This window comes from Heterocephalus glaber, unplaced genomic scaffold, assembly GCF_053883595.1.
Source record: "Heterocephalus glaber isolate CG9 unplaced genomic scaffold, H.glaber_assembly_v1.0 deba00001004, whole genome shotgun sequence".
NCBI lineage: Eukaryota > Metazoa > Chordata > Mammalia > Rodentia > Bathyergidae > Heterocephalus > Heterocephalus glaber.
The window spans coordinates 5,944,358-5,971,346 of record NW_028258179.1 but is presented as its reverse complement, the minus strand read 5'-3'; the positions used below and the strand labels follow the sequence as shown (position 1 = coordinate 5,971,346).

The window sequence follows — 26,989 nt, the reverse complement described above, 5'->3', positions numbered from 1 at the left end:
TCCCCACACAGATTGGCCCCCTCAGCTCCAAGGAAGGAGAACTGGTTTGTGGGTCATCTGGATTGTACATGTCTTATCTATTGAAGAATGACTCAATGTAACCTGACTCCGTTCAGGATTCTGAAAGGATATTGTTCTTTGTACTGTAACTCAGAAGCAGAAAACTGACATTGGGCATAATTTTTTTTTTTTAGTGTTTAAAGATAATGTTGGAGAAATCTGGTCTGCCAGGTAAGTTACTTACCATGATGATATACAGTATAATCTTACCCATATCTTTTACTAAAGCAATTATCTATAAACCTAAAGGAAACTTTTCAAACTTTCTAATTCCCTGGAGTTTGGGGAAAAAATATTACAAACTAGGGGAGGGGAAAAAAGTTTAAATTTCTGTATGTACATAATAAATTCTCCTGGTTCTTATTTGCACACTAAAAGAAAACTAGTGGTAGACTAATTCTAAGTAAAGATAACAGGGTTTAGGAAAGGTATAAAAAAAAAGTAAAATTTACTACCTGTATCCAAGTCTTTCACTGATTTTTTTTTTTTTTAATTCTCATTGATCAAGAATTTCAGTGCATCCTGTTTCACGTCAATATTTTTGTGATGTGGATTAGGGAAAGTACTATGAATGAAAAAAATCAACCCAGGATCCTTTAAAAGAGCTTTCCATATGAGCTTTCTTTTTTTTTCTTTTTTTAGTACTGGGGATTTAACTCGGGACCTTGCTCTCATGACGCAGGCAGCAGCACTACTGAGCCAAATCCCTGGCCCTCCCTCATATGAGCTTGATGAGGTGCCCGACCTCTTTTCATTAGAGCACCTGACTGTTCTCAAATGTGACTGAAGTGGCTGTCCCCTTCCCCCAGCTTTGTTATGTGGGAGGAGCACTGACATGCTCTGAATGCAAAGTACTCCTCTAAGAAGTGGTCCTGCAGGGTCTCAGTGAAACCCATCACCACCCTGCCTTGCAGGGAGCTTTACCTGTTCCCCTTGTACATATGAGGAAACCCGGGCTGAGAGAGGTAGATGGCTTGCTCAGGTGTGATTCTCAGAACTGAGCTCCCCCAGGTGGTTCTGTGAAGTCCCGCTGTTCACTTCTAAGTTACTGCTGATTTTTTTTTTTTTTTTTGCAGTACCAGGGATAGAACTCTTACCATATTTAAAACTAGAACATTAGACTAACAAGGGTCTAGAAATACGGGGATTCCAGCAATGGCCTATGGAGATGAGAAAGAGACCAGTGTTTATTCCTTTGCCTGTAAGATGTTCTGCTGCAGGGGCTGGGGGGAGAGGTGCTTATTTACAAACATTACTTTTTTTTTTTTTTTTTGTACCCAGGATCCAGCTCGGGACCTTGCACTTGCTAGGCAGGCAGCAGAACCACTGTGCTAAATCCCCAGCCCCAACATTACTATTTTTTAATTTCTAAATTTTTCTTCATTCAATTTTTCCCTCGAAAAGAAAAAAGAAAAGTCTCATTTCACCAGTGTAGCAGGTATACTGAGAAACAGAAATTTGATTAAAGTCTTTTTGACATTTGTAAGTATTCACATATACCAGCTTCATTAAAATGCTCTTGGGGCCAGTGCAGTGAAGAGTGCTTGCCTAGCATGCATGAGTCCTGGGTTCAATCCCCAGTACCACCAAAAAAAATACTCTTTACGACATACTACTACTGCATTTTTGTTAGAATACTGCTAAATAAATAAGAATCATCCGCTTGTACACATTAACAGTTTCTGATCAATGTTTTCAGCTAAGAGTAAAATAAATTCAACTTTATGCTGCTCTCAGAAGGGATTCCATACTTACATGTACATGTATACTGGTAAATGATATATATGCATTGTAAATAGTAAAGGTACAGAGTAAATATAATAGTGGCAAGTGACAAATGTACCTGTGTGTTGTTTTTGTTCACAAGTTCTGGTAGAAGAGAAAGCAAATTAGCCAAATTGAGGGAATAATTCTTTTCATGCTCTAGGAGAGATTTTTTTTTTTTTTTTTTTTTTTTGGTACCAGAGATTGAACTTGGGACCTTGTGCTTATGAGGCAGGCGGTGGAACCACTGAGCTAAATCCCTGGCCCCAAGAGATAATTTATTTTTTAAAAATAATTAATAACTATTAGCAGATAAAATCCCACTTGATATTCATTTATCCTGACAAACTCCTAGAACATACTCTGGGTTTTTTCATCAGATTTTGATTTCTTCCTAGGAGATGCATGGCATTTACGGAAAATGGATTGGTGCTGTGAAGCTGGGGAGCCTTTATGTGAAGAAGTAAGATTATTTCTATACATTTTACTCTTTAAAATAATTGAGTTTATTTTACATTGTCATACAAGATTGCTCTCTCCCAATTCATATGAAAGAATTCTAAAGAAAGAAATCTTTCGCTTTTTTTAAGATACAAAATATCTATGAATGGGGCTGGGGATTTAGCTCAGTGGTTCTGCCGCCTGCCTCACAAGCACAAGGTCCTACCTCGCAAGGGCAAGGTCCCGAGTTCAGTCCCCGGTACCAAAAAAATCTATGAATGAAACCCAGGCATGGTAGTACAGACCTGCAATCCCAGCACTCTGGAGGGTGAGGCAGGAAGATTGAGAGTTCAAGGCCGGCCTGGGCTAAAAGCCAGATCCTGTCTCAAAACAAACCAAAAGGAATCTATGAATGGGCCTGTTGTAACTTTGTTTGCAGTTTTCTGATAGAGGGCAAGTCTCAGCTAGGTGGAACCATTTCTAACATTTGTGATAAACCCCTCCTAGTGAGAGAACATGTCTTAGGAGCAGTAGTTCACTCAGATAATATTTTAACTAATGAAAACATTTGAAGATACACTGAATGTTTCGGTTTGGTTGAGGGGGGTTGTTGTAGTGGGGATTGAATCCAGGGAATGCTGAGCTACATTCTCAGTCCTTTTTACTTTATTATTTTGAAATAGGATCTAGGCTGGCCTAGAATTTGGAATCCTCCTGCCTCAGCCTCCTAAGTATCTGGGATTACAAGTGTGTACCACTGGCCCCTGAATATTTTAGGATCAGAGTTTCCTTGTAAATTTATGATGGCAGAACTCTACTCAAGTTCTGGTGCAAACTGTTGGTCTAGCCAAACTCTTAGGGCAGTCTTAGGAACACTTTTCCCAGGATAGTTGGAATTCAGTTAAGTCTTCTTATTGGTCCAAATAGCATCAAACGTCCCAGTGGTAGCCTTGGAAGGAGACCACAGCTTTGTGGTCAGCTGCCCTTTCCTGGTCTTTATTTGCCTGCTTTCTGCTCAGCAGTAACAGCAACCTTGAATGCCCACAGACGGCTGCTGAGGAGGCATGCTGAGATTGCCTCTGAGCACTCTGCTATGGGGCAGTCAGAGGCCTCAAGAGTCCTGGCCAGCAGTCTGACTGCCCAGAGGAAGAGGTGGGCTCTGGAAGGTCTGGAGGAACAACACACAGTTTAGATGCAGGAGGATCTGTTTATTCAGATGGCTCCCACATCATCTTCACTGTCAGTTCCCAAATCAGTATCAGATGGCTCCTCTAAAAGTAAACTCACAGCCTTCAAAACTGGCTCTTCTTCCCAGATTTGCCATTTCTTTCCTCTCCCAATCTTCTCAGACTAAAGCATGGCCTCCCCTACTTATGTTTCCTTCTTCATATCAGGCTCAGCTTTTAGGTGCTGCCAGCTCTGAGACTTCTTCCTGACCATCTCCCCTGCTGACTTCCCCATGCCTCATGCCTAAATTACTGCCGTGGCATCTCTGCCCCAGGCCTTCCCCCCTTGGCTCGTGCTTGCAGCAGCCAAAATAGTCTATTAGTGACTGCTTCATTTCCAGTCCACAACCTTGGGTTTGCGCCCACTCTTCGCGTCCAGTTGTGTTTCCTCTTACTCTCCACCTGTTTCTTCCCTCTTTCATCATTGGATCTCTTAGCTGTACCCAAATAAGCCTGCCCTGTCGTCAGCCTTTCCCTTGCCCTTATTCTTTTTCATTCCTTTTCTTCTCTTTGCTCTAGCTTTCCAAATTCAGTCCATCTTTTTAGGCATCACTAAAGTTTCATCTTCCACAAATCAGTTTTATCATTTCTTGTCTCATCCAGCTCCCTTTCCTCAGATCTTTGATGATATGAACAGTTTATACCCCACGATTTAACACCTAGTTCTGTCCTGGTTTTATAATCTTAGCTTATTCCCTTTGCCTTGGGTACCTGCCTGATTATTTGTTTATTTCTTGAGACAGTAATAGAGGCATAGGGTTAAAAAAAAGATCCAATGGTCTGTTTGTTCCTTTCAGAAGTCATAAGTGACAAAACAGAGTTTCTGTGTTCCCAGGATGCAACACTGAAAGAGCTTATGATATGTTCTGGAGATACTTTGCTTTTAATTGAAGGAAAACTTCCTCCTCTGGTAAGATTTTGCTTACAAATAGACATTTTGTAAGGCAGTTACTATTTTCTGATTACAAAGATGACATATTCTCATTATGGGAAAATGCAGAAATACAGATAGTCATAAAAGGTGAACTTTCCCAGAATCCTACCAGGCAAACCTGTTTCCTTTCCATAAATATTTTGAAATAAAATGAAAGCAATTACATATAAAGTTTTATTTCTTTCTTTTTATATTTACCATTTTAACCTGATCATAAAATCCAGAAGTATGATTTACTACTGTTTAATTCATCTGTATTCCCAGTGTTAGTTTAGCTTGATTTTAATTTTTTGTTTTTACAATTAGTACTGAAATATAAATCCTTCTAAGATAGAATTACTAAATCTAAGGGTGTGAACATAAGGCTTGATTTTATATAATGCCAAATTGTCTTCACAAAAGTTGTATCAGATTTATAGTCCTACCAAGAGAATACTATACAAGAAAGCTCATTGCTTTCATAAACACTGCGTATTACTCCTTTTTTTTTTTTGTACTAGGGATCGAACTCAGGACCTTGTGCTTGTGAGGCAGGCAGCAGAACTACTGAGCTAAATCTCTGGCCCATATTACTACTTTTTAAAACTAATATTTATTAGTTTTCTTAATGCAAAAAAATAAAAAGATATAGATGAAAACAAAATATGTCCCTAAATTCCAATACTCAGGTAACATTTGCTTATGATTAGGAAATTCAGACAGCACAAAAGGCTTAAAGTGAGAAGGAGTTATGCCCACACCTTTGTCCAGAGAAAAGCCACCAGTAACTTACTTGTCCTTGTAGATCCTTCTAAGGAAAGCACTAAATACATTTGGATTCCGAGTTAACACGTGCATTCCCTTGAAAGCTAACATAGAAGAGGTCAGATTCTCTACATTGTTTTAACCTGCTGTTTCATTGTTTGTTGTTTTTATTTACTTAATATATCCTCGGGTTCTCATAACAGACCCACCATTTTCTTTTTCATGACTTGTGGAATTCTGTTGTATTTTGTACCACAACCTTTAAAGTTAATTTTTTAATAGATAATACTCATGCTACAAAATTCCAAGTATATAAAAATCAGAACCAGGGAAAGTTAACATACTTCCTCCCTCCCTAACCCCAGAGTCCTGTCTTCATAGTTAGCCAGTTTACTCTGTATCCCTCCAATGGTGTGGGCTTTTTGATAAGTACACCCTCAAGTATGTATGTATACATGTATATAGCATACATGTACATAAAAGATTATATGCTAGGCCTTCTGTTGTATACTTAGCTTTTTTCATACATCTCTAAGTATGTGCTGGTCCACTACAGATAAAGCCACCTCCTCAGATACAGTGGCTATATAGCAGTCTATTGTATGGAGGTACCTTTTCTTTGCACTGCTGATTATCAACCTAGGGCCTTGTGCAAGGTAGGCAAGTGCTACATCACTGAGCTATTCCCACAGCCCCATAATGTAGCTAGTCTCTGAACACTAAAAATATGTGCTGTTTTCCATGGATAAGGATATTTCTACAGGATAAATCCCAGAACTAAAATTTCTTCCTCAAAACTTGTGCCCTACCATAATGTCAACAGCCTTCTAAAAAGGACCTCGAGGGTGGGTCACATTTTTTGCTGCCATAGCAGTCTGCAGTGAATATCCCTGTGTAAATAGGTTTTTGTGCAGGCACATGTGTCAGAAGGCAAATTCCTAAATGTGGAATGGCTGAGCCAGAGGCCTTACTCGGGCATTTTAAATTTTAACAGTTAAGAACAAATAACGCTCCAAGATTCTCACAGTTTATATTTCCGCCATAATTTATTTATTTATTTATTTATTTTTTTGGTACTGGAGATCGAACTCGGGACCTTGCACTTGCGAGGCAGGCACCAGAACCACTGAGCTAAATCCCTGGCCCAATTTTTTTTTTTTTTTTTTTTTTTTTTTTGGTACCGGGGATCGAACTCGGGACCTTGTGCTTGCGAGGCAGGCGCTGGAACCACTGAGCTAAATCCCCGGCCCTCTGCCATAATTTATAAGCATTCAGATTTACCCATGTTTTTGCCAACAGGGTATATTATTAGACTTTCTAGGTTCTGACTCCCTATGAGGTGAAAAAATTGTTTTCATTTACATGTATTTAATTAAAATGAGATTGAATATTATTTAATCTTCACCAGTTTGATAAAATACTATAGTGTGTTTCTTGACATAGGTATTTAAAATATTTTACACAGTTATTTTTCACTTTCTTATGTTCTATTGGAAATTGAGCAGTATAAACACAACCTCATTTATCTCAATAAATCTGTTGATTTTCTTTATTAATAAAAAATTAGGTGGGGGCCAGGGATTTAGCTCAGTGGTTTCGCCGCCTGCTGCGCAAGTGCAAGAACCTGAGTTCAATCCCCAGTACCAAAAAAAAACAATGAGGTGGGAAAAACTGAACTAATAATACTGAAATTGTAGGGTTTGTATAAAGGCAGTGGGCTTATTTCCTGCAGTTTGTATGTAGGAATCCAGCTTAGATCATAGGCTGTTTTATGGTTGCTTGGAGGTAGTAGTGTAGTGTTGTTCAGGCAAATGCTTTGTTACTGTCTGTGCTTCTTGTTTCTTTTATCTACTAAGATATTTCTATGCAAAGAATATTTTGTCTCAGTCATCCCAAAGTCTCATTTTAATTATTTTAAATTTTTTATTTTAAAACTAATAAATAAGTATAATGTATGACAGTTGATAAATCTAAGAAGAAAAATAATAAATTCAAGAATATTTTATGTCATCAAGGTATTTCTCTCTGTGGAAGCAAAATAAAGATTCACTTAACCTTTGTGCATCACAGCAGTTAAACGCTCTGTTCTTCAGGGTTTCCTGAAGCTACCCATCTGGTGGTACCGGCCACAAGGTCCTTCAGGACGCTGGGAGAGCGAAGACCAGCCCCATGGCAGCCCTGCTCAAGGTGTCGGCTGGAGAGCTGCTTCCACCCCAGGTGAGGACAAGGCAGAACTGCAAGAACCAGCGCATCACAGAGAAGTACAATGCCTGCTCTGAGGGTCAGCAGAAGTGTAAATTAAAACCTTCCTCATTTATGTCCTGAGTCATTCCGTGAGAGTAACACCATCCTGCTTCTGTGCAGTGTTTTGTTACTTCTGTAAAGTACTGTATGTCTAATTGTTATCTCCGTTATTGTCTTGATACGTGGTACTTTCTCAAGGACCTTTGTATAAATCAGCTCTCAAGGTCCTCAGGGCGGTTGAGGCCCCACTTATTATCATGTGCCAGGGTATCAAGGCTTCACACCACTCCATTGAGCACAAGGGCAGAGGCCAGGGCTGGAGTCCACATCCTGCCCATCTCCTGGTGTTTGTGCCTCTCTACCACAGGCCCTGGAATTGCTGCTAGGGCATCCAACATGGACTGACTTCTGAGAACAAACAGAGTAGGACATGTTCTCTCACTCAAAGGCAGCATACACACCCGTGGGCAGAATCACCAGCAAAGAGTTAAGCTGCCGCTGTACAAAGTAGGCTTCCACTTACAGTGACAACACATTTTAAATTTTGTTTTTTGTTTTTCTGGGGTTTTTTGGTTACCAGGGAATCGAACTCGGGTCCTTGTGCTTGGGAGGCAAGCAGCAGAAGCACTGAGCTAAATCCCCAACCCCACGTTTTAAATTTTAATCTCTCTTGTAACTGTAGATAAAGAGTTATTTTGATAATTTTGCCTTGTTTTGTGGGGTACTAGGGATCAGGCCTAGGGCCTCATACATGCTAGGCAAGGGCTCTACCAAAGCTAAAGCCCAGCCCCAAGTAAATACATTTTTTTTTTTTTTTTGGTACCGGGGATCAAACTCAGGACCTTATGCTTGCCAGGCAGGCAGCGGCACCACTGAGCTAAATCCCCGGCCCCAAAATACATTTTTAATAGAATCAATTCTTCGGGTATATTTTTTTCTTTTTATCATTCCTTAATTATTTAGCTTTTTTAGTACCTTGAATTATTATCATGCACTATATTTTTATCTTTAAAAAAAACCTTAGTAACAAAATTAATGTAAATTACTCAAATTACCATTTGAAGTTAAGACTGTCTTTGTTCTACAAAGAAAGTAAGAAAGTATGTTGTTGGGCCGGGGATTTAGCTCAGTGGTTTCGCCGCCTGCTGTGCAAGCACAAGGACCCGAGTTCGATCTCCAGTACCAACAAAAAAAGAAGATATGTTATCAGTTATGAAATTTTTCTGAAGTTATTTAGTTGAGTTACAATTAATTCATGTTAACTAACTCTAAAAATGCTTAGATGATAATTACATAATTATGTATAGAGTTGGATACAAATTTTTAAAAGCATGTTAAATCAGTATGTTTCTTCTCTATACCATAAGTAAGGAAAAGGTATATTTTTGATAGTACTTCTATATCACAAGAATTGGGAAATGTGTTTCATTATTTAGAATTTCCTGAAAATTTTCTCTCAGGTAATACCAGCCTCCAGTTGTCCTGAGATGAAAGAAAAACTCAGCCAGGTTTGGCAGTGCAGGCCTCTAATCCCAGCTACTTGGAAGGCTAAGGCAAGGAGGATTGCAAGTTTAAGGCCAACCTGGGGAGCTTAGTGACTTAGCAAGACCCTGTCTCAAAATCAAATTTTTGGGCCAGGGACTTAGCTCAGTGGTCCCGCCGCCTGCCCCAAAAGCACAAGGTCCTAAGTTTGATCTCTGGTACCAAAAAAAATAAAATAAAATTTTTGTAAAAGGACTTGTGATTTGGCTCGGAGTACTTGCCTGGATTCAGTCTCTAGTGTGGGAAAGCAGGGGCCCACTCATTAAGAAAGCTTTTATGTTTAATTTATCTATAATCAGCATGTAATTTCTGGTTATATATTAACCGTGAGCTCAGCATAAGCAGAAACACTAAATCAAAGCAAAACTATGAGAAATTCTTCTGAATTTAAAATTTAGCAGCTTTTACATCCATCTGACATAAAGAATACAGGCAGAGTGTCCCACCAGCAAAGTCGTCTTTGAGGAAGGAAAGAAGTTCTAATGGAGCACTGTAGGCAGACAGCACAAGGGCACATTCCCCAGAGATCTCTGCCTGCAGCAGCTCCGATTGCTAATCTCAGACAGCGTGCCGTCAGGGAGCTGAGCTCAGGGACTTGGACTGGGAGGGTCTTCAGTGGCATATCAATAAGCCTGTTTTCAGTATAAGAACATGGACCAAATAAGCCTGTTAAGCTATCAAACATGGCAGTGTATTTGAGAAATGTGAAACATGTCAGTTTAAAGTTCCCTTCTGATGCCAGCTCTGTCCTCTTGCAGGTGTTCCTGGCCACGTGACTGCGGAAGTCTCTCTCCTCTACTTGGGAGACATAAACATCTCAGAAGATGCCACATTGGTGGACCTGAAGTCTCAGGTCAGACTTCTTCCTGCCACGTGCCTTAGTGGTGATATGGCTTCTTCCAGTGAGATATTAATGTGTTCTTCTATTTCCTTTTCCCTCGACCACAGTCTGTTCTGATATGGCATTTGTTACATGCCATGTTCAGGGGTAAGTACTAGCGGGCAGTGCCCATGGGCCACAGGGTCCTGGCACCTGTTCCTGCCATTGCCCTTGTGGCTCTCACTTACCCGACTCTGACAGACATGCTGTGCTTGTGTTCCAGTATCCTTAGCAACTTGCATCTTGTGTTCATTTTTTATTTTTAGGGAAACATGGTTTCTGGAAACATTTTTGTGAAGCTTTCACTTTGCCCCTTTATTTACGTTGTCTTGTGCCGGTGTGATCCGTGTGTTTCATGTCAGTAGTCACAGGCTGTGCTGTCAGTTTGCCATGAGGTCAGGGATCCGCTTGGAGGTTAGGATGCTAAGCCAGAGGTTGTACTGTCTCCTTATGCATTAACATTCATGGAGGAGGAGTTTCTGTCCAAATGGGAAGGCTGGTTTAAGTGCAACACAGAATGTTGAGGAAGCACCTTGCTGTTGTCGGACTAAAACAAATGTTGCTTCCTTTACTTAAAGGAAAAAACATGGGGCCTGTACCTGGCTAGCAGTCGTTGGGGTTTGGCCTGTGAGAGTCCCCAGCTGTGGGGACTCTAAACCTTGCTTGAGAAAGCAAGTGGCTTTGTTCTCGTGAAAACAAGTGGGAAGTGCCCTCTTGTATTAGGTTGGGAAAAAAAATTGCTGTTTTTAGGTTTTAAAAAATGGCTGAATATTGACCACTGTACATGCTTTGGCCTAAATGTAATTAGGTGGTGAATGTTATCTACCCTGCTTTAGAATTAGAACAAGCAGTCTGGGCCAGCTGGCTGGAGCCAAAGCGAAATAGTCCACAATCAAAAGTCCCATCACAGGCAGAGTGACTGTGGCTAAAGTCTTGGGGGAGCATGGGTGAAAGTCGCAGAGGAGTCCCTTGCTTCATGGGACAGACTGCTCTTCTCAGTCACATCCACGTAGTCACTCAGAAGTCTCAGAAGGCTGCTTCCGCCTCAGGTGTTTCTGTGAGGAAACATACAAAAACTACTCAGGATTAACTTCAGAGAGATGTTACTGTAGTTTTTTAAAAGTAGAATTTAGCATTACTTGAGGTCTCCTGCCCTCAGATGTCATTGTGCCATGCTTCATTTGATGTGTTTTTCTGAGTACCTTTGAAACCAGTGGAGAAATGTCTGTTTCTTTGTCTAGGCCAGGGCCTTGCTTCCTGCCTCCGAGGTGGCTGTCCTGGGCCCAGCCCTCCTCAGAGCCTGGACGGTGGAGAACAAGCGCCCCGGCAGGCTCCTGCGTGCTGATCGGCGGCAGCTCAAGTATGTGTCTTGCAGAACACTCGGTGGCCCCTCCCCACTGCCGCAGCAGGGCTGGGTGGTGAGATGGACAGGGGCACTCAGTCACTAGAGTCACATAATAGCAGAGATCCCACTCCTCTAACCCCGCAGTGAGGTAGATGACCATTTCCTACTTACACTCTGAGACAGCCTCAGCTTCCTGTCTCCAGTGACTGTGACATTATCATAACTTCAAAGGATTTGAAGTGAAGTGGAAGTTAGGGGTGAGCCTCTCTCCTTCAGGAAATATTCTGAAACAATGCATCTGCTTCCCAGAGCTTTGAACTTTGAGAGCATGTTTGGGCATTACACATAGTTGTTGGTTTGCTCTGCAAAGAGCTGCCCTGAAGGATTATGTCACACTGCTGCTTACTAACACTGAAAATGTGATGGCACAGGAGTCTAGACTTCTTCCAGGGTGACATTCCTTTGGAAATTTGGAGCCAGACCTCCATGTGCAGTAATGGCCCAAATAGCTAAGTACAATAATCACCACAGCAAGTATTCTTGATTTTCTCCTTCTCCAAAAGCAACCATATTCAGAAAATAACCATTAGCTCAAGGAGAAAACTTAAAAATTGGAAAAAGAAAATTGTTACAAAAAGTAAATGATGCCACCAGTGATGTTTTGTTTCCCTTATTATCAGGGAGTATAAACTGGGACGGAGAGCTGAGATCTGCCTAGAGCCCCTTCAGAAAGAAGAAAGCTTGGGGTAAGCTATTCTTCAGCAGAGGGAAAGTGCCACACATACCTTCCCATGCCCTATGGTCTCTAGGAAAATGTAACAACCTAGTAGTGTAGGTTTCTTTCTTTTTCTCACTACTCTAAGCAGACTAGCAACTTAGAAGAGATTGTATTTTAGAAATGGCTACATGTGTCTGCTGTCCAGAGCCTGGAGTTAATTTTCCCGTTGAGAGAGTGAGAGTTGGCTTCCTGCTAACTGCACAGGGCACACTGAGGTCCTGAGGGTCTCTAGGGTCAGAAGGGCAAGCGCCTGCATTGCTTACAGGGCATTGGGACCATCTGTCACCACCCTGATGCTGAGCAGCACCCTCCCTTGCCCCGGCCCTGTGTCTCCTCCTCCGTACCTGACAGGCGGCGCACCTGTTGGTTATTTGCTCTTATCTCCCTCCCGCTGGAGAGCGTAAGCATTTCAGAGCAAGTGCTGTGTTCACTGTGTTTTGTAGCAGTGCATTCACAGTGCACATTGCGTGGCCAGGGATGGTTTTCTGAAGGGGGTTCCTGGATAATGGTGTAGACTCCACAAGTTTAAAATAAATGGTCAGGGCTGGGGAGGTCGCGCAGTGGTAGAGCACTTGACTAACATTCCCAACGCCCTGAGTTGGATCCCCAGCGCTACAAAAATAATTAAGTAGTAAATTCCTTTCCAGGTAGATTGCACCAGTTTCTGTTCTCAGAAGCAGAGCTTATTGGTATTTAGCTCACCTCACCCTCGCCCCAACCTTGAGTGCTTCATTGTTGAGAGGTTTTCTGAACTGATAAGTGAAACACGTTCTCATTTTCTCCAGGGCTTTGATTGCTGTTAAGGTTGGACATGTTTTCAAAGGCTTATAAACATTTGTATTTTGTGACTGAATAAATTAATTGCATCTCTTTTGCCTGCTTTTGTAACAGGCTCAGAAAAAATGTAATGTAATTTGTACTGCCCCTTATATACGAGCTTGGACCTTCTGTCCTATTTGTTATACACGCAGTGTCTATATAAGTAGTGCCCTTTTGCCAGAAAGCCTAGCTGCACTCTAGCTGTCCCCAGGAAGGCTTCTAGAACCACCTCCTCCTCCTCCCCCAGCCTAGGCCCCTGCATGCTGCTGCCGAGACCCCTTCTCTCCTCAGCTGCACACAGGGCCACACCTACCCTGCTGAACTGGGGCTGGCACCTCCAGGAGCCCCATCTCGAAGATGTCCCTTCCTTGGCCACAGCCTCCTGCTTCTTCCAGGTGCCCTCTCCTCCCCCGCCATGCCAGGGTCACAGGGTTACAGCATTTAAAAATCACTCTTCATCTCACCACCATTTCTGCCATGCATTCATTCCTATTGTAATTCTCACCTGTGTCCTGTAACACTGTCTACCTAGGCAGCTTTTTCTCCCACCCTTCTAGAGTCTCATTCTCCTCTCCCTACCTCAAGAACCTTTTCTTGCTAAGGTTTTTTCCTCCAGTCTCAACTCTCTTCCCAACTCGAAGCCATGTTCTTCCTCCCTGGCTGCCCCACAGCATCTCAGCTGTATTGCTCCTGAAGTCACGTGTGTTCATCAGCTTCAAACCACCTTCTTCCTGCCAGCTGCCCAGCTTCTGGTTCTGTACCCACATTTCCAAATCAGCTCCATGGAGCCTGGATCTGCTTCCCTTTTCTGCTGTCCTCGCCCAGGCCTCTTCCCTCTCTAGGGACTTTGCTATGGACCCAGGGTGAGATCTTCACTCTGCTTAGGATTGAAGGAAATCAGGCAGAGAATAAAGATTTCCCACTAGTATTGAGGATTTGTTTTCACTTGTGTTTTTTGAGATAGAGTCTGTCTATGTAGTTTAGGCTGGCCTTGAACTCATTATGTAACCCAGGCTGGCAGCAATTCTCCTGATGTGGCTTTAGTTTCTATTTTCCCAGTGGATGATGCTGGACAGTTTTTTCAGTTGCTTATTTGACCTCTGTATGTCTATTTTGATGAAACGTCTTTTCATATCTCTCTGACCAACATTGAGGATTTAGGGGACATCCCTCCTTAAAAAGCCCAGAGGAATCAGAGGGAGCCTCACCCGACACCTAGAAGTTTCCATCTTGCCCACTTTAAGCCACCTTTCTGCCCTTCTCTGGTACAGCCCACAGGATGTGCTGCTGAGGACACAGATGCGCATCCCAGGGCAGAGGGCCTACGCCCTGGCCATGGACTTGGTGTGGGACACCACCCAAGGCAGCACTGCTGGTGCCCTGCTGCAGAGAGTGGCCGATTCCTATGCTCTTCCAGTGGAGAAGATTGAAATTGCCAAGTACTTCCCGGAGAAGTTTGAGTGGCTTCCAATATCAGGCTGGGTAACGTCTCCAGGCTCCTTGGAGGGGCTGGGCTGCCTGGCAGCGGCACTGGAGCTGGGGTTGGCTGCAGTGCAGTGTTTCAGCATGGTAGAGAACTTAGGAAGAATTTCAAGTTGAGTTTTGTTTAAAATGTTTGATCTCCCTATAGAACCAGCAGATTACCAAGAGGAAAAAGAAGAAAAAGCAAAATAATTTGCAAGGGGCACCCTATTACTTGAAAGATGGAGACACGATCGGTGTTAAGGTGAGTTGTCTAACAGCCATTTGGCCACTCAGACAAGACAGGAGGCTCAAATGATTTTATAGAGAAGTTTTATCAGATCATCAAAATACAGATAATCCCATTTTAGCCAAATCTTTTGAGAGAGTAGATAAGAGAAAGAGCCAAGCAGTTCATTTAATGGGGACAGTAGAACCTTGATGTCAAACTGCCAAAGACAGTGAAAGAAAATTTAGACCAGCTGTGTTTATGACCATAAATGTAAAAATCTAAGTAAAATACTAGCAAACAAACGTAGCAAGTATGCTGTTTAAAATATTTCCATGTGAGCCAGGCGTGGTGGCGCACACCTGTAACCCCAGCACATGGAAGGCTGAGGCAGGAGGATCGCCACAAGTTTGAGGCCAGCCTGGACTCCATAGTCAGTTCAAGGCCACTGTGAACTACATAGGAAGACCCTGTCTCAAAAAACCAAAAAAGAAAAAAAATGATCATCATCCAGATGGACACATTTAATGTGTCCCCTGCAACACACAATGGACAAACTGAATTATAAAATAATATTAACATATAATTAAATATAAATAATAGTGCTATCAAGACTTAAAATACATGATAATATAAATTATAATTAAGTATTTGTAAATACTCAAGGGGGTGCCTTTAGACGAGCAGTAAAGGCCTGATAAGCCGGCGAATGGGAGACTTAGTGACAGTGACCCAGGGAGCACGGACAGTGCACTGTACCACGTGCACATGGTAATAAGGGGCATGGGCACGCGTGTCACGGTGCACTACAAGCAGGCGTGCGCCACCATGCCCGCCGGGGTGATGATCTTGGCTATAACTTACTTTGGGGCTAAGGCTTTTATATTACAAGCATCCTGAAAAGTTGGGCTAGGGCTTATTTTCCACTTAGGTCTTATTTTGGGGGAAATACAGTATATATCAAGGTCCTGCTTCAAAAAATTTTTTTTTAATATTCTGTGTGACAGCAGAATTGGTTTATGTAAGGAATGCAGGGATAACAGGGTAGAGAATATATCGTGTAACGTGATAGGCCTCTCTTACTTCCCCTGAGAACGCAGGTATCTGCCTTCATCCCTGCTGTTCTGACCTTGCAATGCCGCACAGCTCCAAGTGCATCACGCACAGCTTAGTGGGACGGGAGCTCTGTGTGGCAGGGCGCATGGACTGGAGTTCCTGCCATCAGTGAGGCCATCTTTGTGCACTGCCCTCCTGCAGGGCTGTTGCTTTGGGTCAGCACTGTCGAGGCTCCTAGAGCTAACGTGCCCCAGTCCACACTTCAGAATATGCCCACTGCCCTGGGAGCCCTCAGAATTGCCCTCTCCTGCCACCCCCTTCCTTCCAGGGTCACTACTTTGATGAGTTACCACTTCCTGTGGCAGCCAGGGAAGGGGCCAGGGTCGAGCATGAGTCCTCTTCATTAGGGAGCTAAGGCGAGGGTGGGGAAGGAGGAGCTGGGCCCCTGGGAGGATGTTGGCAGCGCCCTGCACTTGGCGGCGGAGGGAAAGTCGACAGCTGGCCCGGCCCGTGCCTTTCTGCATTCATGCTTTAGCTATAGAAAGCACAGATTAGGACAGAATAGCTGTCTCAGCAGCGTCTGCACTGAGCTCCTAACACAGGTCCCTTTGCAGCCCCTTCATCTGGCTCTGCTGCACTTGTAGTTGAAGAGGTTGAACAGCTGCAAATTGATTTCCCCTAGGAAGCTCTTCCTGCCCCCCAAATTTGTTTCATCAAGCTCGAGTGGTTTTCATTCCTAATTAATCTATGTTTATTTGAATATTTGCTGTTGTTCATTTAGTTTTTGAAATATATCGTTTTAAGTATAGGCCAAATAGATACCTGAAAACGTTGCTCATTAATTATTTTGAAATGTAGAATCTCCTGGTTGATGATGACGATTTCAGTACAATCAGAGATGACATCGGAAAAGAAAAACAGAAGCAGCTGTCAGTGGGGAAGAAGCACAGGTAATTCTCAGGGTCAGCACCCGGCTCGGTGACCTCCAGGGCTCCCCTGACCTCTTGTGCCTTCCTTCCGCTGCCTGCGTCTCCCTGTCTTCTGTGGATGGCTTCCTCGCAGAGCTCTCCATGGACTGGTCAGTCCCTGGGGACAAGCTCCCTGCGCTCCTCTTCTGCCTCCTTAAAGTCCATCCATCCTCCCCTCTCACATGCGCCCTCACCCCTGAGCTAGTCGTTCGGTTCAGAAATCACCATTCCTAACCCCATCCCGCCCCGCTCTGGGTGCCCCGCTCTGGGTGCCCCGCTGCTGTCTGCATCCCTGTCTCGGTGCCTGTCCATGCTCCCTGGAGGTCCTGGAGCCAGGCTCACCCATAGCCCCCGCCCCTGCATCCGAAGTACCACCCAGGGCCAGCAGGGAAGGTCCTCCTGGCTGTGACTGAGTGGAGAACTGAAGCATGGTCTGAGGCCTCAGGGTTGGCAGTGGGCAGTGATGTCATCTGATGCTCAGCTTAAAAGGACACTTTGGCTGCTGGGTACTGAGTTTCAGAGAGAAGAGTAGAATCGGGGAGACTGACAAGACTGACGCTTACATGAAGGTGACAGGCGGTGGTGGTAGGAAGGATGGAAGATCTGGAATGTGGGCCCAAATGATCTGGAATGAGTTGGCCTCATTCCCAGCTGCCTCTCATCGCTGAGAGCAGCGCCTGTGCAGCTGCGTAGGCAGCGTGTGCTGTGACTGCCCTGCCCCTTCCGCCCTCGGAGCTGGGGACGAGCAGACTGACAGGCTCAGAGCCATCCGGGCCCCCATGTCTCTCGCCGCCTTTCTCCTCCTCAGCACCTCCTCCTCCAGGGCTCAGCCCTCCATGGCCACCTGACCTCAGGCCTGCATCCTCTCCCTTTCCCCTGGGGTGACTCCCAGGCAGCCTTTCCCCAGGGGATATGTGTCCTTGCCCCATTCCCAGCTCTGCACCCTGCAAGACCTAGTGCCCTGCAGCCACCTGGACAGCAGGGATCGCAGCTCTGCTGCTTTGGGGTCTCCCAAGTAAAACCCTCTGCCTGCCCAGTGCACATGCACACAACCACTCAGGACCCTCACCTGCCTCCTGCCAGGACCCTTACTATCAACAGGGCTATCAGTTTGCATCATCGAGTTTCCAGGCCTGTCTTCCTCACTCCCATCGTTGTGGTTTGAGATGGAGCATTCTAAAGTGAGTGCTGCTGTTACAAACTCCCATTCGCATAACATCGGAACAGTCATGCCCTCAGCGTAAGCCAGCTGATCTGACATTGCTTTCCATTTATTTCCATTTTATTCCTTTTTTGGTGATATGTAGTAACATGCTTCTAAATTCAAAAGCCACTAAAGGAGCTTACTGTGAAGTCTATAGCCCTCCCTCCCTAGTCAGCCTGCCCCTTCCAGAGGGACCAGCAGAACTGCCACCTACAAGGCCTTTCAGAGGGAGGGCATGCACTCCTGCCTCACTGACAGAAGTTTCATGGTGTGCCCTGCTGCACCCTGTCGAGTCCCTCCCTCACCTGACTTGGGCGGCACTGCTGTGGGCAGAACTGGGAGCAGAAAGGCTGGGTCAAAGGAGTGTGGCTGTCAGTAATTTCAGAAACATACTTGTGAATAAGTAAAGGACAGCAAGCCAAAGATGGAGGTAGAAAGTATAAACAGACAGTTCACAGGAAAGGGAGTTGCTTGCTGGTGTACAAAATGTCCCACTGGCCAGGCATGGTGGCACCCACCTGTAATCCCGGCTATTTGGGAGGCTGACATAGGAAGATAGCGAGTTCAAGGCCACCCTGGGCAACTTCAGTGAGACCCCTCTCAAGTGGCTCAGTTCTCCCTGGGTTCACTCCCCGGCAGTGCAAAAAAGGAAGTTCGGCCGAATTCATTCATCATAAAAGTAAATTCATACTACTGTGAGATGTCCCTACCCACTCACCAGCATTGCTGTAGCAATGCCAGCCTGGCAGGGATGCAGCATCCCCAGGGTGATGTGGACCTGGAACATGCGCCTTCTGGGACACAGGACCCCACACAAAGCAGAACACAAGCCGCTTTCTGCAAGTGGCCCAAGCCAGGGACAGTAGGGATGCTGCTCAGCAGTAGGACGGCCAGTCTTTCTGCACTGGGCGCATGACACGAACAGGAGCTGTGGACAGGAGGGTCAGCCGGGGCAGCCCCCATGCCCACAGCCCCTGGACTCAGTGTGAAGTCGCAGACAGCAAGAGTCTGAGTATTGTTCCTCAGAACGAGAAGCAAAGGGGCACAGAACCAGATAGCACATAGGCGTGTGCGTTCGTTCTGGTTCATGGAGCCGCGCATGCATGAATTGCATGCACTGTGAATGCCAACTTCAGAAGGGGGTAGGAAGTTGCTCTGCTGTGATTAATGCCCCTCTCCTGGCAGAGTGGAAAAGACCTTGAGTGTGACAGGCTGTGTCCTCGCCCAGGGGTCCTCCGTAAGGCAGTTTGGAAACCCTTGTCCACATTCAGACGCATGTCCTGCAGTCTCTTCTAACTTGGGGATCTGTGACTGTGAGTCAGTGCTGGCCTCTGTCTCTCCATAGCCGAGAAGCCCTTCGAGCACAGAACAGCGACATTTTCTTCAGTGCTGGGACACCCATCCGGCCCCGAGGACCGGAAGACTCTCTGTCCATCCATGTGGGCAGCTTCAGATAGCACTGGCAGCCAGACATCCCCTAGCACCCCGCCCAGGCTCTGCCCCTGAACACGCTGTCCCATCAGCTCTGTGACCCCTGTGACTGTGGGCTTGCAGGTGGCTGGCTGGACAAGCTCGAACCCAGGGGACAGCTCCTCTCCGGCCAGGCAAGTGCACACCACGCTCAGCTCTGCAACCCTTGGCACGGCCACCCGTGCTGACCTCGCATCACACCCGGCTCATGGCCTTTTTACACCAAGTTCACCACCTATTTATGGACCACAGCTGTGGACAGTGGTACACTGCTTAGATCACTCACACCTGCTGTGTAACACACACCCGTGTTCAGACACTGTTGAGATAAGTGTGAGTCACACGCACTGATGCAGGTTCCCACTCTCGTCCCACGTACAGGGCCACGTGCTGAGCTTCAAGGAACCAAGTCTGTGCCTTCAGGCTTCGCCCCCACGTGCATTCAGTCCTCACCAGTGACTTTCCTCAGGGCTGGGTTATATCTGGTTCCAAGCCCTCGCTCTCCCAAGGGCTGGGCCTGAGCTCAGCATGGTCTGTCACCTGCAGTGCCACAGCTCTCCAGGAGGTGGCAGGGCCATCACAGACACCTGTCACAGTCATGGCCATTGTCCAGGCTGGCTGAGCGGGATTCCTGAGTAGGCTCAATTGAAATAGGTGAGAAAATATAGGCTGATTTTTTTCCCAATTTAAAAGCTTTCACTTGTATCAGTGACTAACACAGCATTGTGTTCCTGAGCGGACTTTGCACCCTGGGAAAAGACTAACCTCGTGTAAGCGTCATCCCTGAGATGGGACGTGTGCCTGCCCTGGTTGTCACCTGGTTTCACTCAACTCCTCAGCCCTGGCCTTATTCACACAGCACCGAGCTGGGGAGATGGCGAGTGGCACTGGCTTGGCACCCCAGCTGTGCCCCTCAGGTCCTGGGCCAACCATGGTGCCTTTCCGTAGCGTGGCCCTCCGCAGTGGCCCTGCCCTTCCTCTGCCCTCTTTCCAGCATCACTGGAGAGGGACGGGCATCCCTCCTGTGCATCTGGCTGAGGAGCTGTGTCACGAGGCTCGGGACAGGGCCTAGCAGGCCCTCCCATTCGAACACTGTTGGTGTCACTGCATGGGCCTTCGGCCGCACCCCTGTGGACAGGCACCATTGAAGCATAGCTCCCGCCCGGCCTCCTGTGCTGCAACTGACATCTCCTCAGTGAGCTCCTCCACAACTCACAGCTCACAGTAGGAAGATACGGGCAAATTCAAAGCTCTGAAGGGACCTTCAGCCACAGGCTCTGGACTGCTTTTCTTTTCTATGTGGGGGATAGCGTGGGGTAATCATGGAGAAAGCTCTAAGATGTTATTAAAGAAAAACCATCTTCAAAGCTGTTCTGGCCCTCCTGTTGCATGCTGACTGCTTCCAGTTCTTGCCTGAGAAACTTTCTTCTCCCAGTGTACTTCAGAGGCTCGGCACACAGTTTCTGTTTAGGAGTCCTGCTTTGGAAATAACAGACATGTGCCTTGGTCTGAAATCATTCAGATGCGGAAAGTGGCACTGGAAGAAACTGGATACCGCCTGCTCCTCTTCCTTGTAGGGCCCGGACTGGCTATAGGATGCAGTTGCAGGAAAGATTTGTTCACTTCTGATGCACAGCTGGCAAAAACAGTGCAGGCAAGACTCCTGATGACCCAAAACAGTGGCTTCCTGGACACTGGTGTCCCTCTATGACACCCATGATGCCACCCTTCACCCTGCCTGGATGTCTGGATGGGGACACACGAGCAGCCCCTCCCTCATCCTGCTCTTGATTATGGTCCCCACCACAGCACAACTGGGCATAGGATGTTCATTCTGGGAGGAGACTGACTTTGACTCAGGAGTCTGAGGACAGAAGCACGACCCTCGCCTGGCTCCTCACCTAAAGACCCCAAAGAATACAATGGGCTTTCTGTTTTGCTTTGCAACCACCAACAATCTGACCTATTTTTAGAACCAATGAAAAACAACTGAATTCAGTTAAGCAGCATTTTATGTCAGCACAAGGAATGATGACAAGGACTCTGACCGTGGAAGATCAAAAACAGGCTCATTTTATTTATACACATAATGACTTATGTACAGCTCTACAGTGGGACTATGTACATATCCACACACGAGGCATCTGCGGCCAGGTGGTCAGCGTATAAATTAGTATTATAAATATGAGGGGCACCCACCGGGGCACAAACCTCTTCTCCGGGGCCCCTCTCTCCTGACACACAGGACTGTGGGGCCCTGGGACTCGAGGACACCAACCTGCAACACCACTGGGGGGCCGTGGGGCAGGCACGGATGGCCACACAGGCCCATCGCCACCTGGCAGGTCCCTACACCACTTGAACTGGGCCTTTCACTTCTAACTTAGCACAACTGAGCAAACTATATTTCAGTAATTGTCAACAGTGATTCTGATTTTAAACAACACCCCTGACCCAAACCCAGTGCTTCCCAAGGAGACAGGATTTGGGGTGGCCCTAGTGCCACCATCAGCTGCTTTTCCTCATGTCCCCTCCTCGCCTAAGCTTCAGGCTTGCTCTGACTGGGCCAGCAGGTACCACGTACACAGGCTGCTATCACCTCAGTGAGCTGTTTGGGGCCTCCACCTACAGGGACTGTGGTAGGCCCAGCCACACACAACAAGGCAAGTACTTCCACCTACTACTACTACCAATAGGTGGCTCACTCCACGTGCATGGGGTCTGGATGCCAACATCACACAGAACAGGCGACGCTGAGGGTGGAAACAGCCTGGGGCAGGCAGGCAGGGCGGGAAATGCACCGTCTGGCTCCCGATGCTCCTGGACTAGGACACCAACAGGGGCAGCCCAAAGGCACCCCGAGTCTGCACCAGCCCTGTGGGCACCTGGACAAAGCCCTTAGCAACTCCCTGCCCAGCTTATGTACGTCAGATGGGGGACTCAACTCAAGGGTCGGGGCAGTGCCAGTGCCACTGTCCTCTGGTGTGGAGCCACAGCCTGGCAGCCCTCTCCAGGTGGCTTTATGATCATCCCTGAAAGGGGAAGAAAAGGCAGGCGATCGCACTGAGGGCCAGGATGCAGCCCTCCTCTGAGAAGCACCCCACCACTGGCACTGCCATGCACTGGCGCCGTCAGCCCTGCCCAGAGGGACAGGTGTAGAGCAGGAGCAGCGTGGGCCTCAAGTCAAGGGTCCCCGCACACAGCAGCAAGCACACGCGGTCTGGCGGCAGCAGACAGGAAGCCACCACAGTGCCAGAGATTCTAAGCCTGGAAACCTGCTTGTCTGCCCACAGAAGGGGCTTTCCCAGAGCCCAGGCAGCTTCACCAGACCCACACCTCTCGTCTGCCCCACTGCTCTCCAGCATCCTGCAGGACAGAAGAGGTGCCCCCTTGCCACAGCTCAGGGGAAGAGGACATGGAGGACCAGGGACCCTGAGGCAGAGGGGAGGCTTGTCTGTGAGAACTGCCGCCCACATTCTCGGTGGGAGGGCTCTCGTTCTCAAGACTGAAACAGGACTGAAGTGCATCCAGGCTACTTTCAACCCAGGAAAGTGCATGAGCTGTGTTTTAAAACCCTAGGAACAGGCCAGAGATTTAGCTCAGTGGTTCCAGCGCCTGCCTTGCAAGTGCAAGGTCCCGAGTTCAATCCCCGAGACAAAAACAAAAAAACCCTAGGAACAAATGGAACAACAGCAGTGGGCTGCCTTGCGGGGCTGCCGTGGAGAGCCACGGGGCGGCTGTCAGGCACCAAGGACATTCTGGCGTGGGGCCACTGTGGGCCTTGCCTGGTCATGCTTCCAAGAGCCAGCAGGGTGGAGGTGGTGCCACCCAATGTGACCAGCCAAGGACACCTGGAGAGGGGCCCACAGGACAACACAAGCACATGGCCCAGGCAGGCAGTCTCTGCAGAGTACTTGGTGCCCTGGAGGCCACACCTCACGAGATCCTGTGGCCCACAACATAGGTCGGTGAGAGTCCAGAGTGGACAACGCTGTTTGCCCCATGACTCCGAGCTAGGAAAGGTGGCGTTTCCAAGGTAGCTGTGTTGTTGGTATGTTCGAGACTGGAGCTGTTAGGAATGGGATTCAGAGACTTCCTGTCACCGTCAAAGGGAGTAGCACCATGAGAAAGGCCGGGGCAGCCGCCGCCCAGGCCTCAGTCGCAGGAGGGGCGGGGGATGCAGACAGAGAAGGCAGAGGCTAGGCCTCGGTGGCAGGGCCGCTGCGGCTCAGCTCCTTGATGCCACACAGGATCCTCTTCATGTGGCCCACCTTGGTCACACCGAGGTCCTGCAACAGAGAGGACAGCCACTGTGGAGGCTGCAAAGGGGGGCGCAGGCCCCAGGGCTCTGCTCTGAAGTGGGCCTGCTACTGACAGGCTTTTGGAACACAGATGAGGGCGACAAGGACAACGCCAGGAAACAAGATGGAAATGGCAAAGTGGCAGTCACACATCGTGGCTGGGCTCTACAGACACTGACTTGATCAAAGACAATACAACAAGACAAAGCCAGAACACAGGCCTGGAGCAGGAGGGTGGGAGGTGGCCCAAGCAGAAGGGCCTGCTCTGACCCCTCCCCACTCCCCCAGTGAGGAGCAGGGCTTGCTCGGGGCAGAGGACACTGTGTGTGCTGGGGCTTTGGAGCCAAGTCTCCACTGGCCCACTCGCTGTCTAAGCCGGGGGGCCACGTGGCACCCAGGGCTCCAAGCCTGGCAGTTTCGGAGTTAGGTGGTTACTTAGCAACCTGGCTAAGACAAAGGCTCCCCTGCCGGGTCAGCTCCTCGCCTGGCTTGGCTGGGGCAGGTGGAGCCATCACTGCCAAGGGCAAGAGCTATGGCCACCCATCAACCCAAGGTGCACACAGAGGCAGAGAAGAACGGTGAACAGGCTGTGGTGCCGGGGCGTGGCCACGCTGGGAAGAAGGGGAGGAGGGAGCCGTGTGGAAGATGCCTGTGAAGTACCTTGAGGTCCCTCCGCTCCAGGTGCAGGAGCTCAGAGCCCCGGATGTCGTGTCGCGTGAAGATGTCCTTATACTCACAGAGACTGAGGTGCTCCAGCCAGGCAGCAACCTCTTCTGTCCCCCAGAGGTGAACTGTCGGAGACGGAAAAGCACGAGTGCCGTGAATGCCCAGAGCCCAGTGCAAAGCAGGCGGCAGCTGGCACCCGAGACACCCAGCCATGGCACTGATAACCCAGCAGCCAGCATCTGAAACACCCTAGCAGCGGCACCCAGAGTCCCCGCAGCCAGTGCCCACCACCCAGCCACAGGCAGCATCGCTAGCCATGCAGAAGAGACGGGGTGCAAGCCACAAGCCTTCTGGACACCTCTGTGTCCCAAAAGGAACGACACCACCCCTACACAGGGACATGGTGTGGCTAGAGCCAGCGTCTGCTCTCGCTCCAGTGGAGTGCACCTCACTGCCGGGCCATAGCAGGAAGGGAGACATGCAGAGTCAATTTCACATAGAGCCACCATCATTAATAGAAACCCAATTTCTGGACAAACACACAAAGAAAAATCAAAAGGGAGCTGGCCTGAGTGGTGGCAGATGCCACCTCCAACTCCAGACTGGAGGGCTGGCCCCCGACACAATGAGAAACCCCAATTTACATCCCCAGGGGGAAAGTGCCCTTCGTGCCATTTCCTACTGATTGCATCACCCATGATCACGGGTGGCCTGGATTCCCAGATTAGGGCCCTTGATCAGTGATCAGTTAAACAGGCATCAGCAGCCCGTGAGAGGGAGCAGGCACAGTCTAGTCCAGAGTGTCGTGTCTCAAGTTTGTCTTGTCACTTCTGCTGCTCCTCCTCCCACCTGGAAGCCTGAGGCAAGGTGGCCCGTTGCCCACCCAGGGTCTCCACAGAGTGCCACCGACCGAGCAGGGCGAACACAAGTGCTACAGACAGATGAGTGCAGCCCGTGACTGCAGGTGACAGCCCAAGGACCCAGGGGGCAGAGCCACAAGGCCAAAGGAGAAAGCAAGGCCAGGAAAACGGGCCACGGCGGCTGGCACTGAGGGCAGCAACACGCAGGAGAGAGCGGTACCCGGGGCTCCCAGGCTGCTGTGAGCCTCTTTGTTCTTGTTGTTCTTCTCCTTTTTAAACTTGGTCACGAGGCGGAATTTCCCACTGCGGCTGCGTTTAGAAAGATCTAACATCACGTTCTGTTGGCAGGAGAGAGAAACACTGAGAATTAGACCCCCCTTTACCGGGGCCTCGCTTCTGCCTCTGTGAGAGGTAGGAAGAGGCTCAGGGAGAAATCCTGTTCTTGGAATGTTTTATTCTGAGTTGTTCTTGGATGTATTATTGACATTACTACCTTTCAACCAGGGTTTAAAAGTGGTCATACTGCCTTATTTTTAACTGTACTTTCTTCACTTTATAACTCTTTGGTATTTTTAAATGTCCGTATACACCACTATTCAGACTCCTAAAATAAGTGATTTAGCCAGTGTCCTTGTGTTTGTTAATTCTGCGTTTTGCACTCCTTCCTTGGGATGTGCTCCCCATGTCAGTGGGGGGGGGGGGGCAACAGGGACAAGGGACACGGGCCTTGGCTCTGGTAGCCAGGCAGGAGCCACCTCCCCACAGAGCAGCCTGGGGACCTCACTTCGTGATGTGTTCCTTACACGAGAGATACCCAACAGCTGGAGAGAAAAGCTGAAAAAGAATACAGCAAGCCAGTAGACTCAGACCAAAAGCTCACTGATAAAAAAGGCCATTAGGAGAAGAAGAGAACCTATGTGTACCTGACAACGTGAGCTGAAAGGATGAAAATACATAATGCAAAGCTACACTGAGCCCAAAGGCCCCAAGGATGGGGATGTGAGGCAGAGGCTGATGCCAGGAGGGCAGGGAGGGGAGAGAGAATAAGTCAGAGGCATCTGTAATCCTGCTTTAGAAAACCTCAGTAGGGACTTAGTATAAGCAGCACAGTTGCACCCAAGGTCCATTTACAAAATAACTACCTCTGGGCATGGGGCAAGTCTCAGTACATTTCAAAGAATGAGGAACACACAGACAACTGTGTTACAACAGTGACATCAAACTAAAATAACAACGATGTAATTAGAGCCGGGGATTTAGCTCAGTGGTTCCGGCGCCTGCCTCGCAAGGGCAAGGTCCAGAGTTCGATCCCCGGTACCAAAAAAAAAACAGGATAATTAGAAAAATCCTATACACTAAAAAGGAAAAACAAACTTAACTCATTTAGATGCTTATTTGGCATAGTTTTCTGACTACATAATAACATTTTCCAATTAAAGTGCTCTTTTCCCTACTGTCTTAGATAGGCAATTCTTTTTTTTTTCCTATGTAGTTCAGGCTGGCCTTGAACTTGCTATGTAGCCTAGGATGGCCTTGAACTCACAGCAGTCTTCCTGCCTCAGCCTTCCAATTGCTGGGATTACAGGTGTATGCTACCACATTGGACTGCCCTTCTATTTCTACATTAATACAGGAGGTCCCCAACTTATGATGATGAGTCACCTTACAGTTTTTCAACTCTACTGTGGCACACTCATACAGCAATTCTGCTTTTCACTTTCAGTACAGTATTCAGTGAGTTGTGTGAGCTGTCTCACACTGTATTCTAAAACAGACATGTTAGATAATGTAGGTTCACTTCGTGTTCTCAGCACCTGTAAGGCAGGCGAGGCTAAGCTAGCTGGCAGGCTGGGTGTATCAAATGCATTTACAACTTAGTGTATTTACTGAGGACAGAACCCCACTGTAAGTAAAGAAACATGGTCCATCATTACTTTGGATTTTTAAAAATTGTGTGGTTTTATTCTTAATCTTCCTGTGTCTTAAGACTTTTGGCA

At 47.4% G+C, this 26,989-nt stretch overlaps 2 protein-coding genes across 26 annotated transcripts in view; one reads left to right on the top strand and one right to left on the bottom strand.

Annotated features, from left to right (window-relative positions):
- Positions 1–26,925, top strand: part of Usp40 (ubiquitin specific peptidase 40) — an 88,674-nt gene extending 61,749 nt beyond the window's left edge. For 8 of the 9 annotated variants that reach the window (XM_021247005.2, XM_013066766.3, XM_013066765.3 and 5 more), the window contains 11 exons: positions 195–231; positions 2,223–2,287; positions 4,327–4,401; positions 7,263–7,386; positions 9,714–9,808; positions 11,077–11,195; positions 11,861–11,926; positions 14,049–14,259; positions 14,408–14,503; positions 16,382–16,473; positions 19,041–26,925. In XM_021247005.2, coding sequence (XP_021102664.2) covers positions 195–231; positions 2,223–2,287; positions 4,327–4,401; positions 7,263–7,386; positions 9,714–9,808; positions 11,077–11,195; positions 11,861–11,926; positions 14,049–14,259; positions 14,408–14,503; positions 16,382–16,473; positions 19,041–19,152 — 1,092 coding nt within the window. In that variant the 3' untranslated portion in view covers positions 19,153–26,925. The remainder of the gene's footprint in view (positions 1–194; positions 232–2,222; positions 2,288–4,326; positions 4,402–7,262; positions 7,387–9,713; positions 9,809–11,076; positions 11,196–11,860; positions 11,927–14,048; positions 14,260–14,407; positions 14,504–16,381; positions 16,474–19,040) is intronic. The other variant, XM_021247002.2, reaches the window with a different exon arrangement.
- The window catches only part of Dgkd (diacylglycerol kinase delta), an 82,286-nt gene continuing 76,514 nt past the window's right edge, over positions 21,218–26,989 (bottom strand). For 11 of the 17 annotated variants that reach the window (XM_087209440.1, XM_087209441.1, XM_087209445.1 and 8 more), the window contains 2 exons: positions 25,213–25,330; positions 21,218–24,257 (listed from right to left, as the gene is read on the bottom strand). In XM_087209440.1, the coding sequence (XP_087065566.1) occupies positions 24,010–24,257; positions 25,213–25,330 (366 nt within the window). In that variant the 3' untranslated portion in view covers positions 21,218–24,009. Of the gene's footprint in view, positions 24,258–25,212; positions 25,331–26,989 lie in introns of those variants that run through there. The other 6 variants (XM_087209442.1, XM_087209443.1, XM_087209447.1 and 3 more) reach the window with 3 other exon arrangements.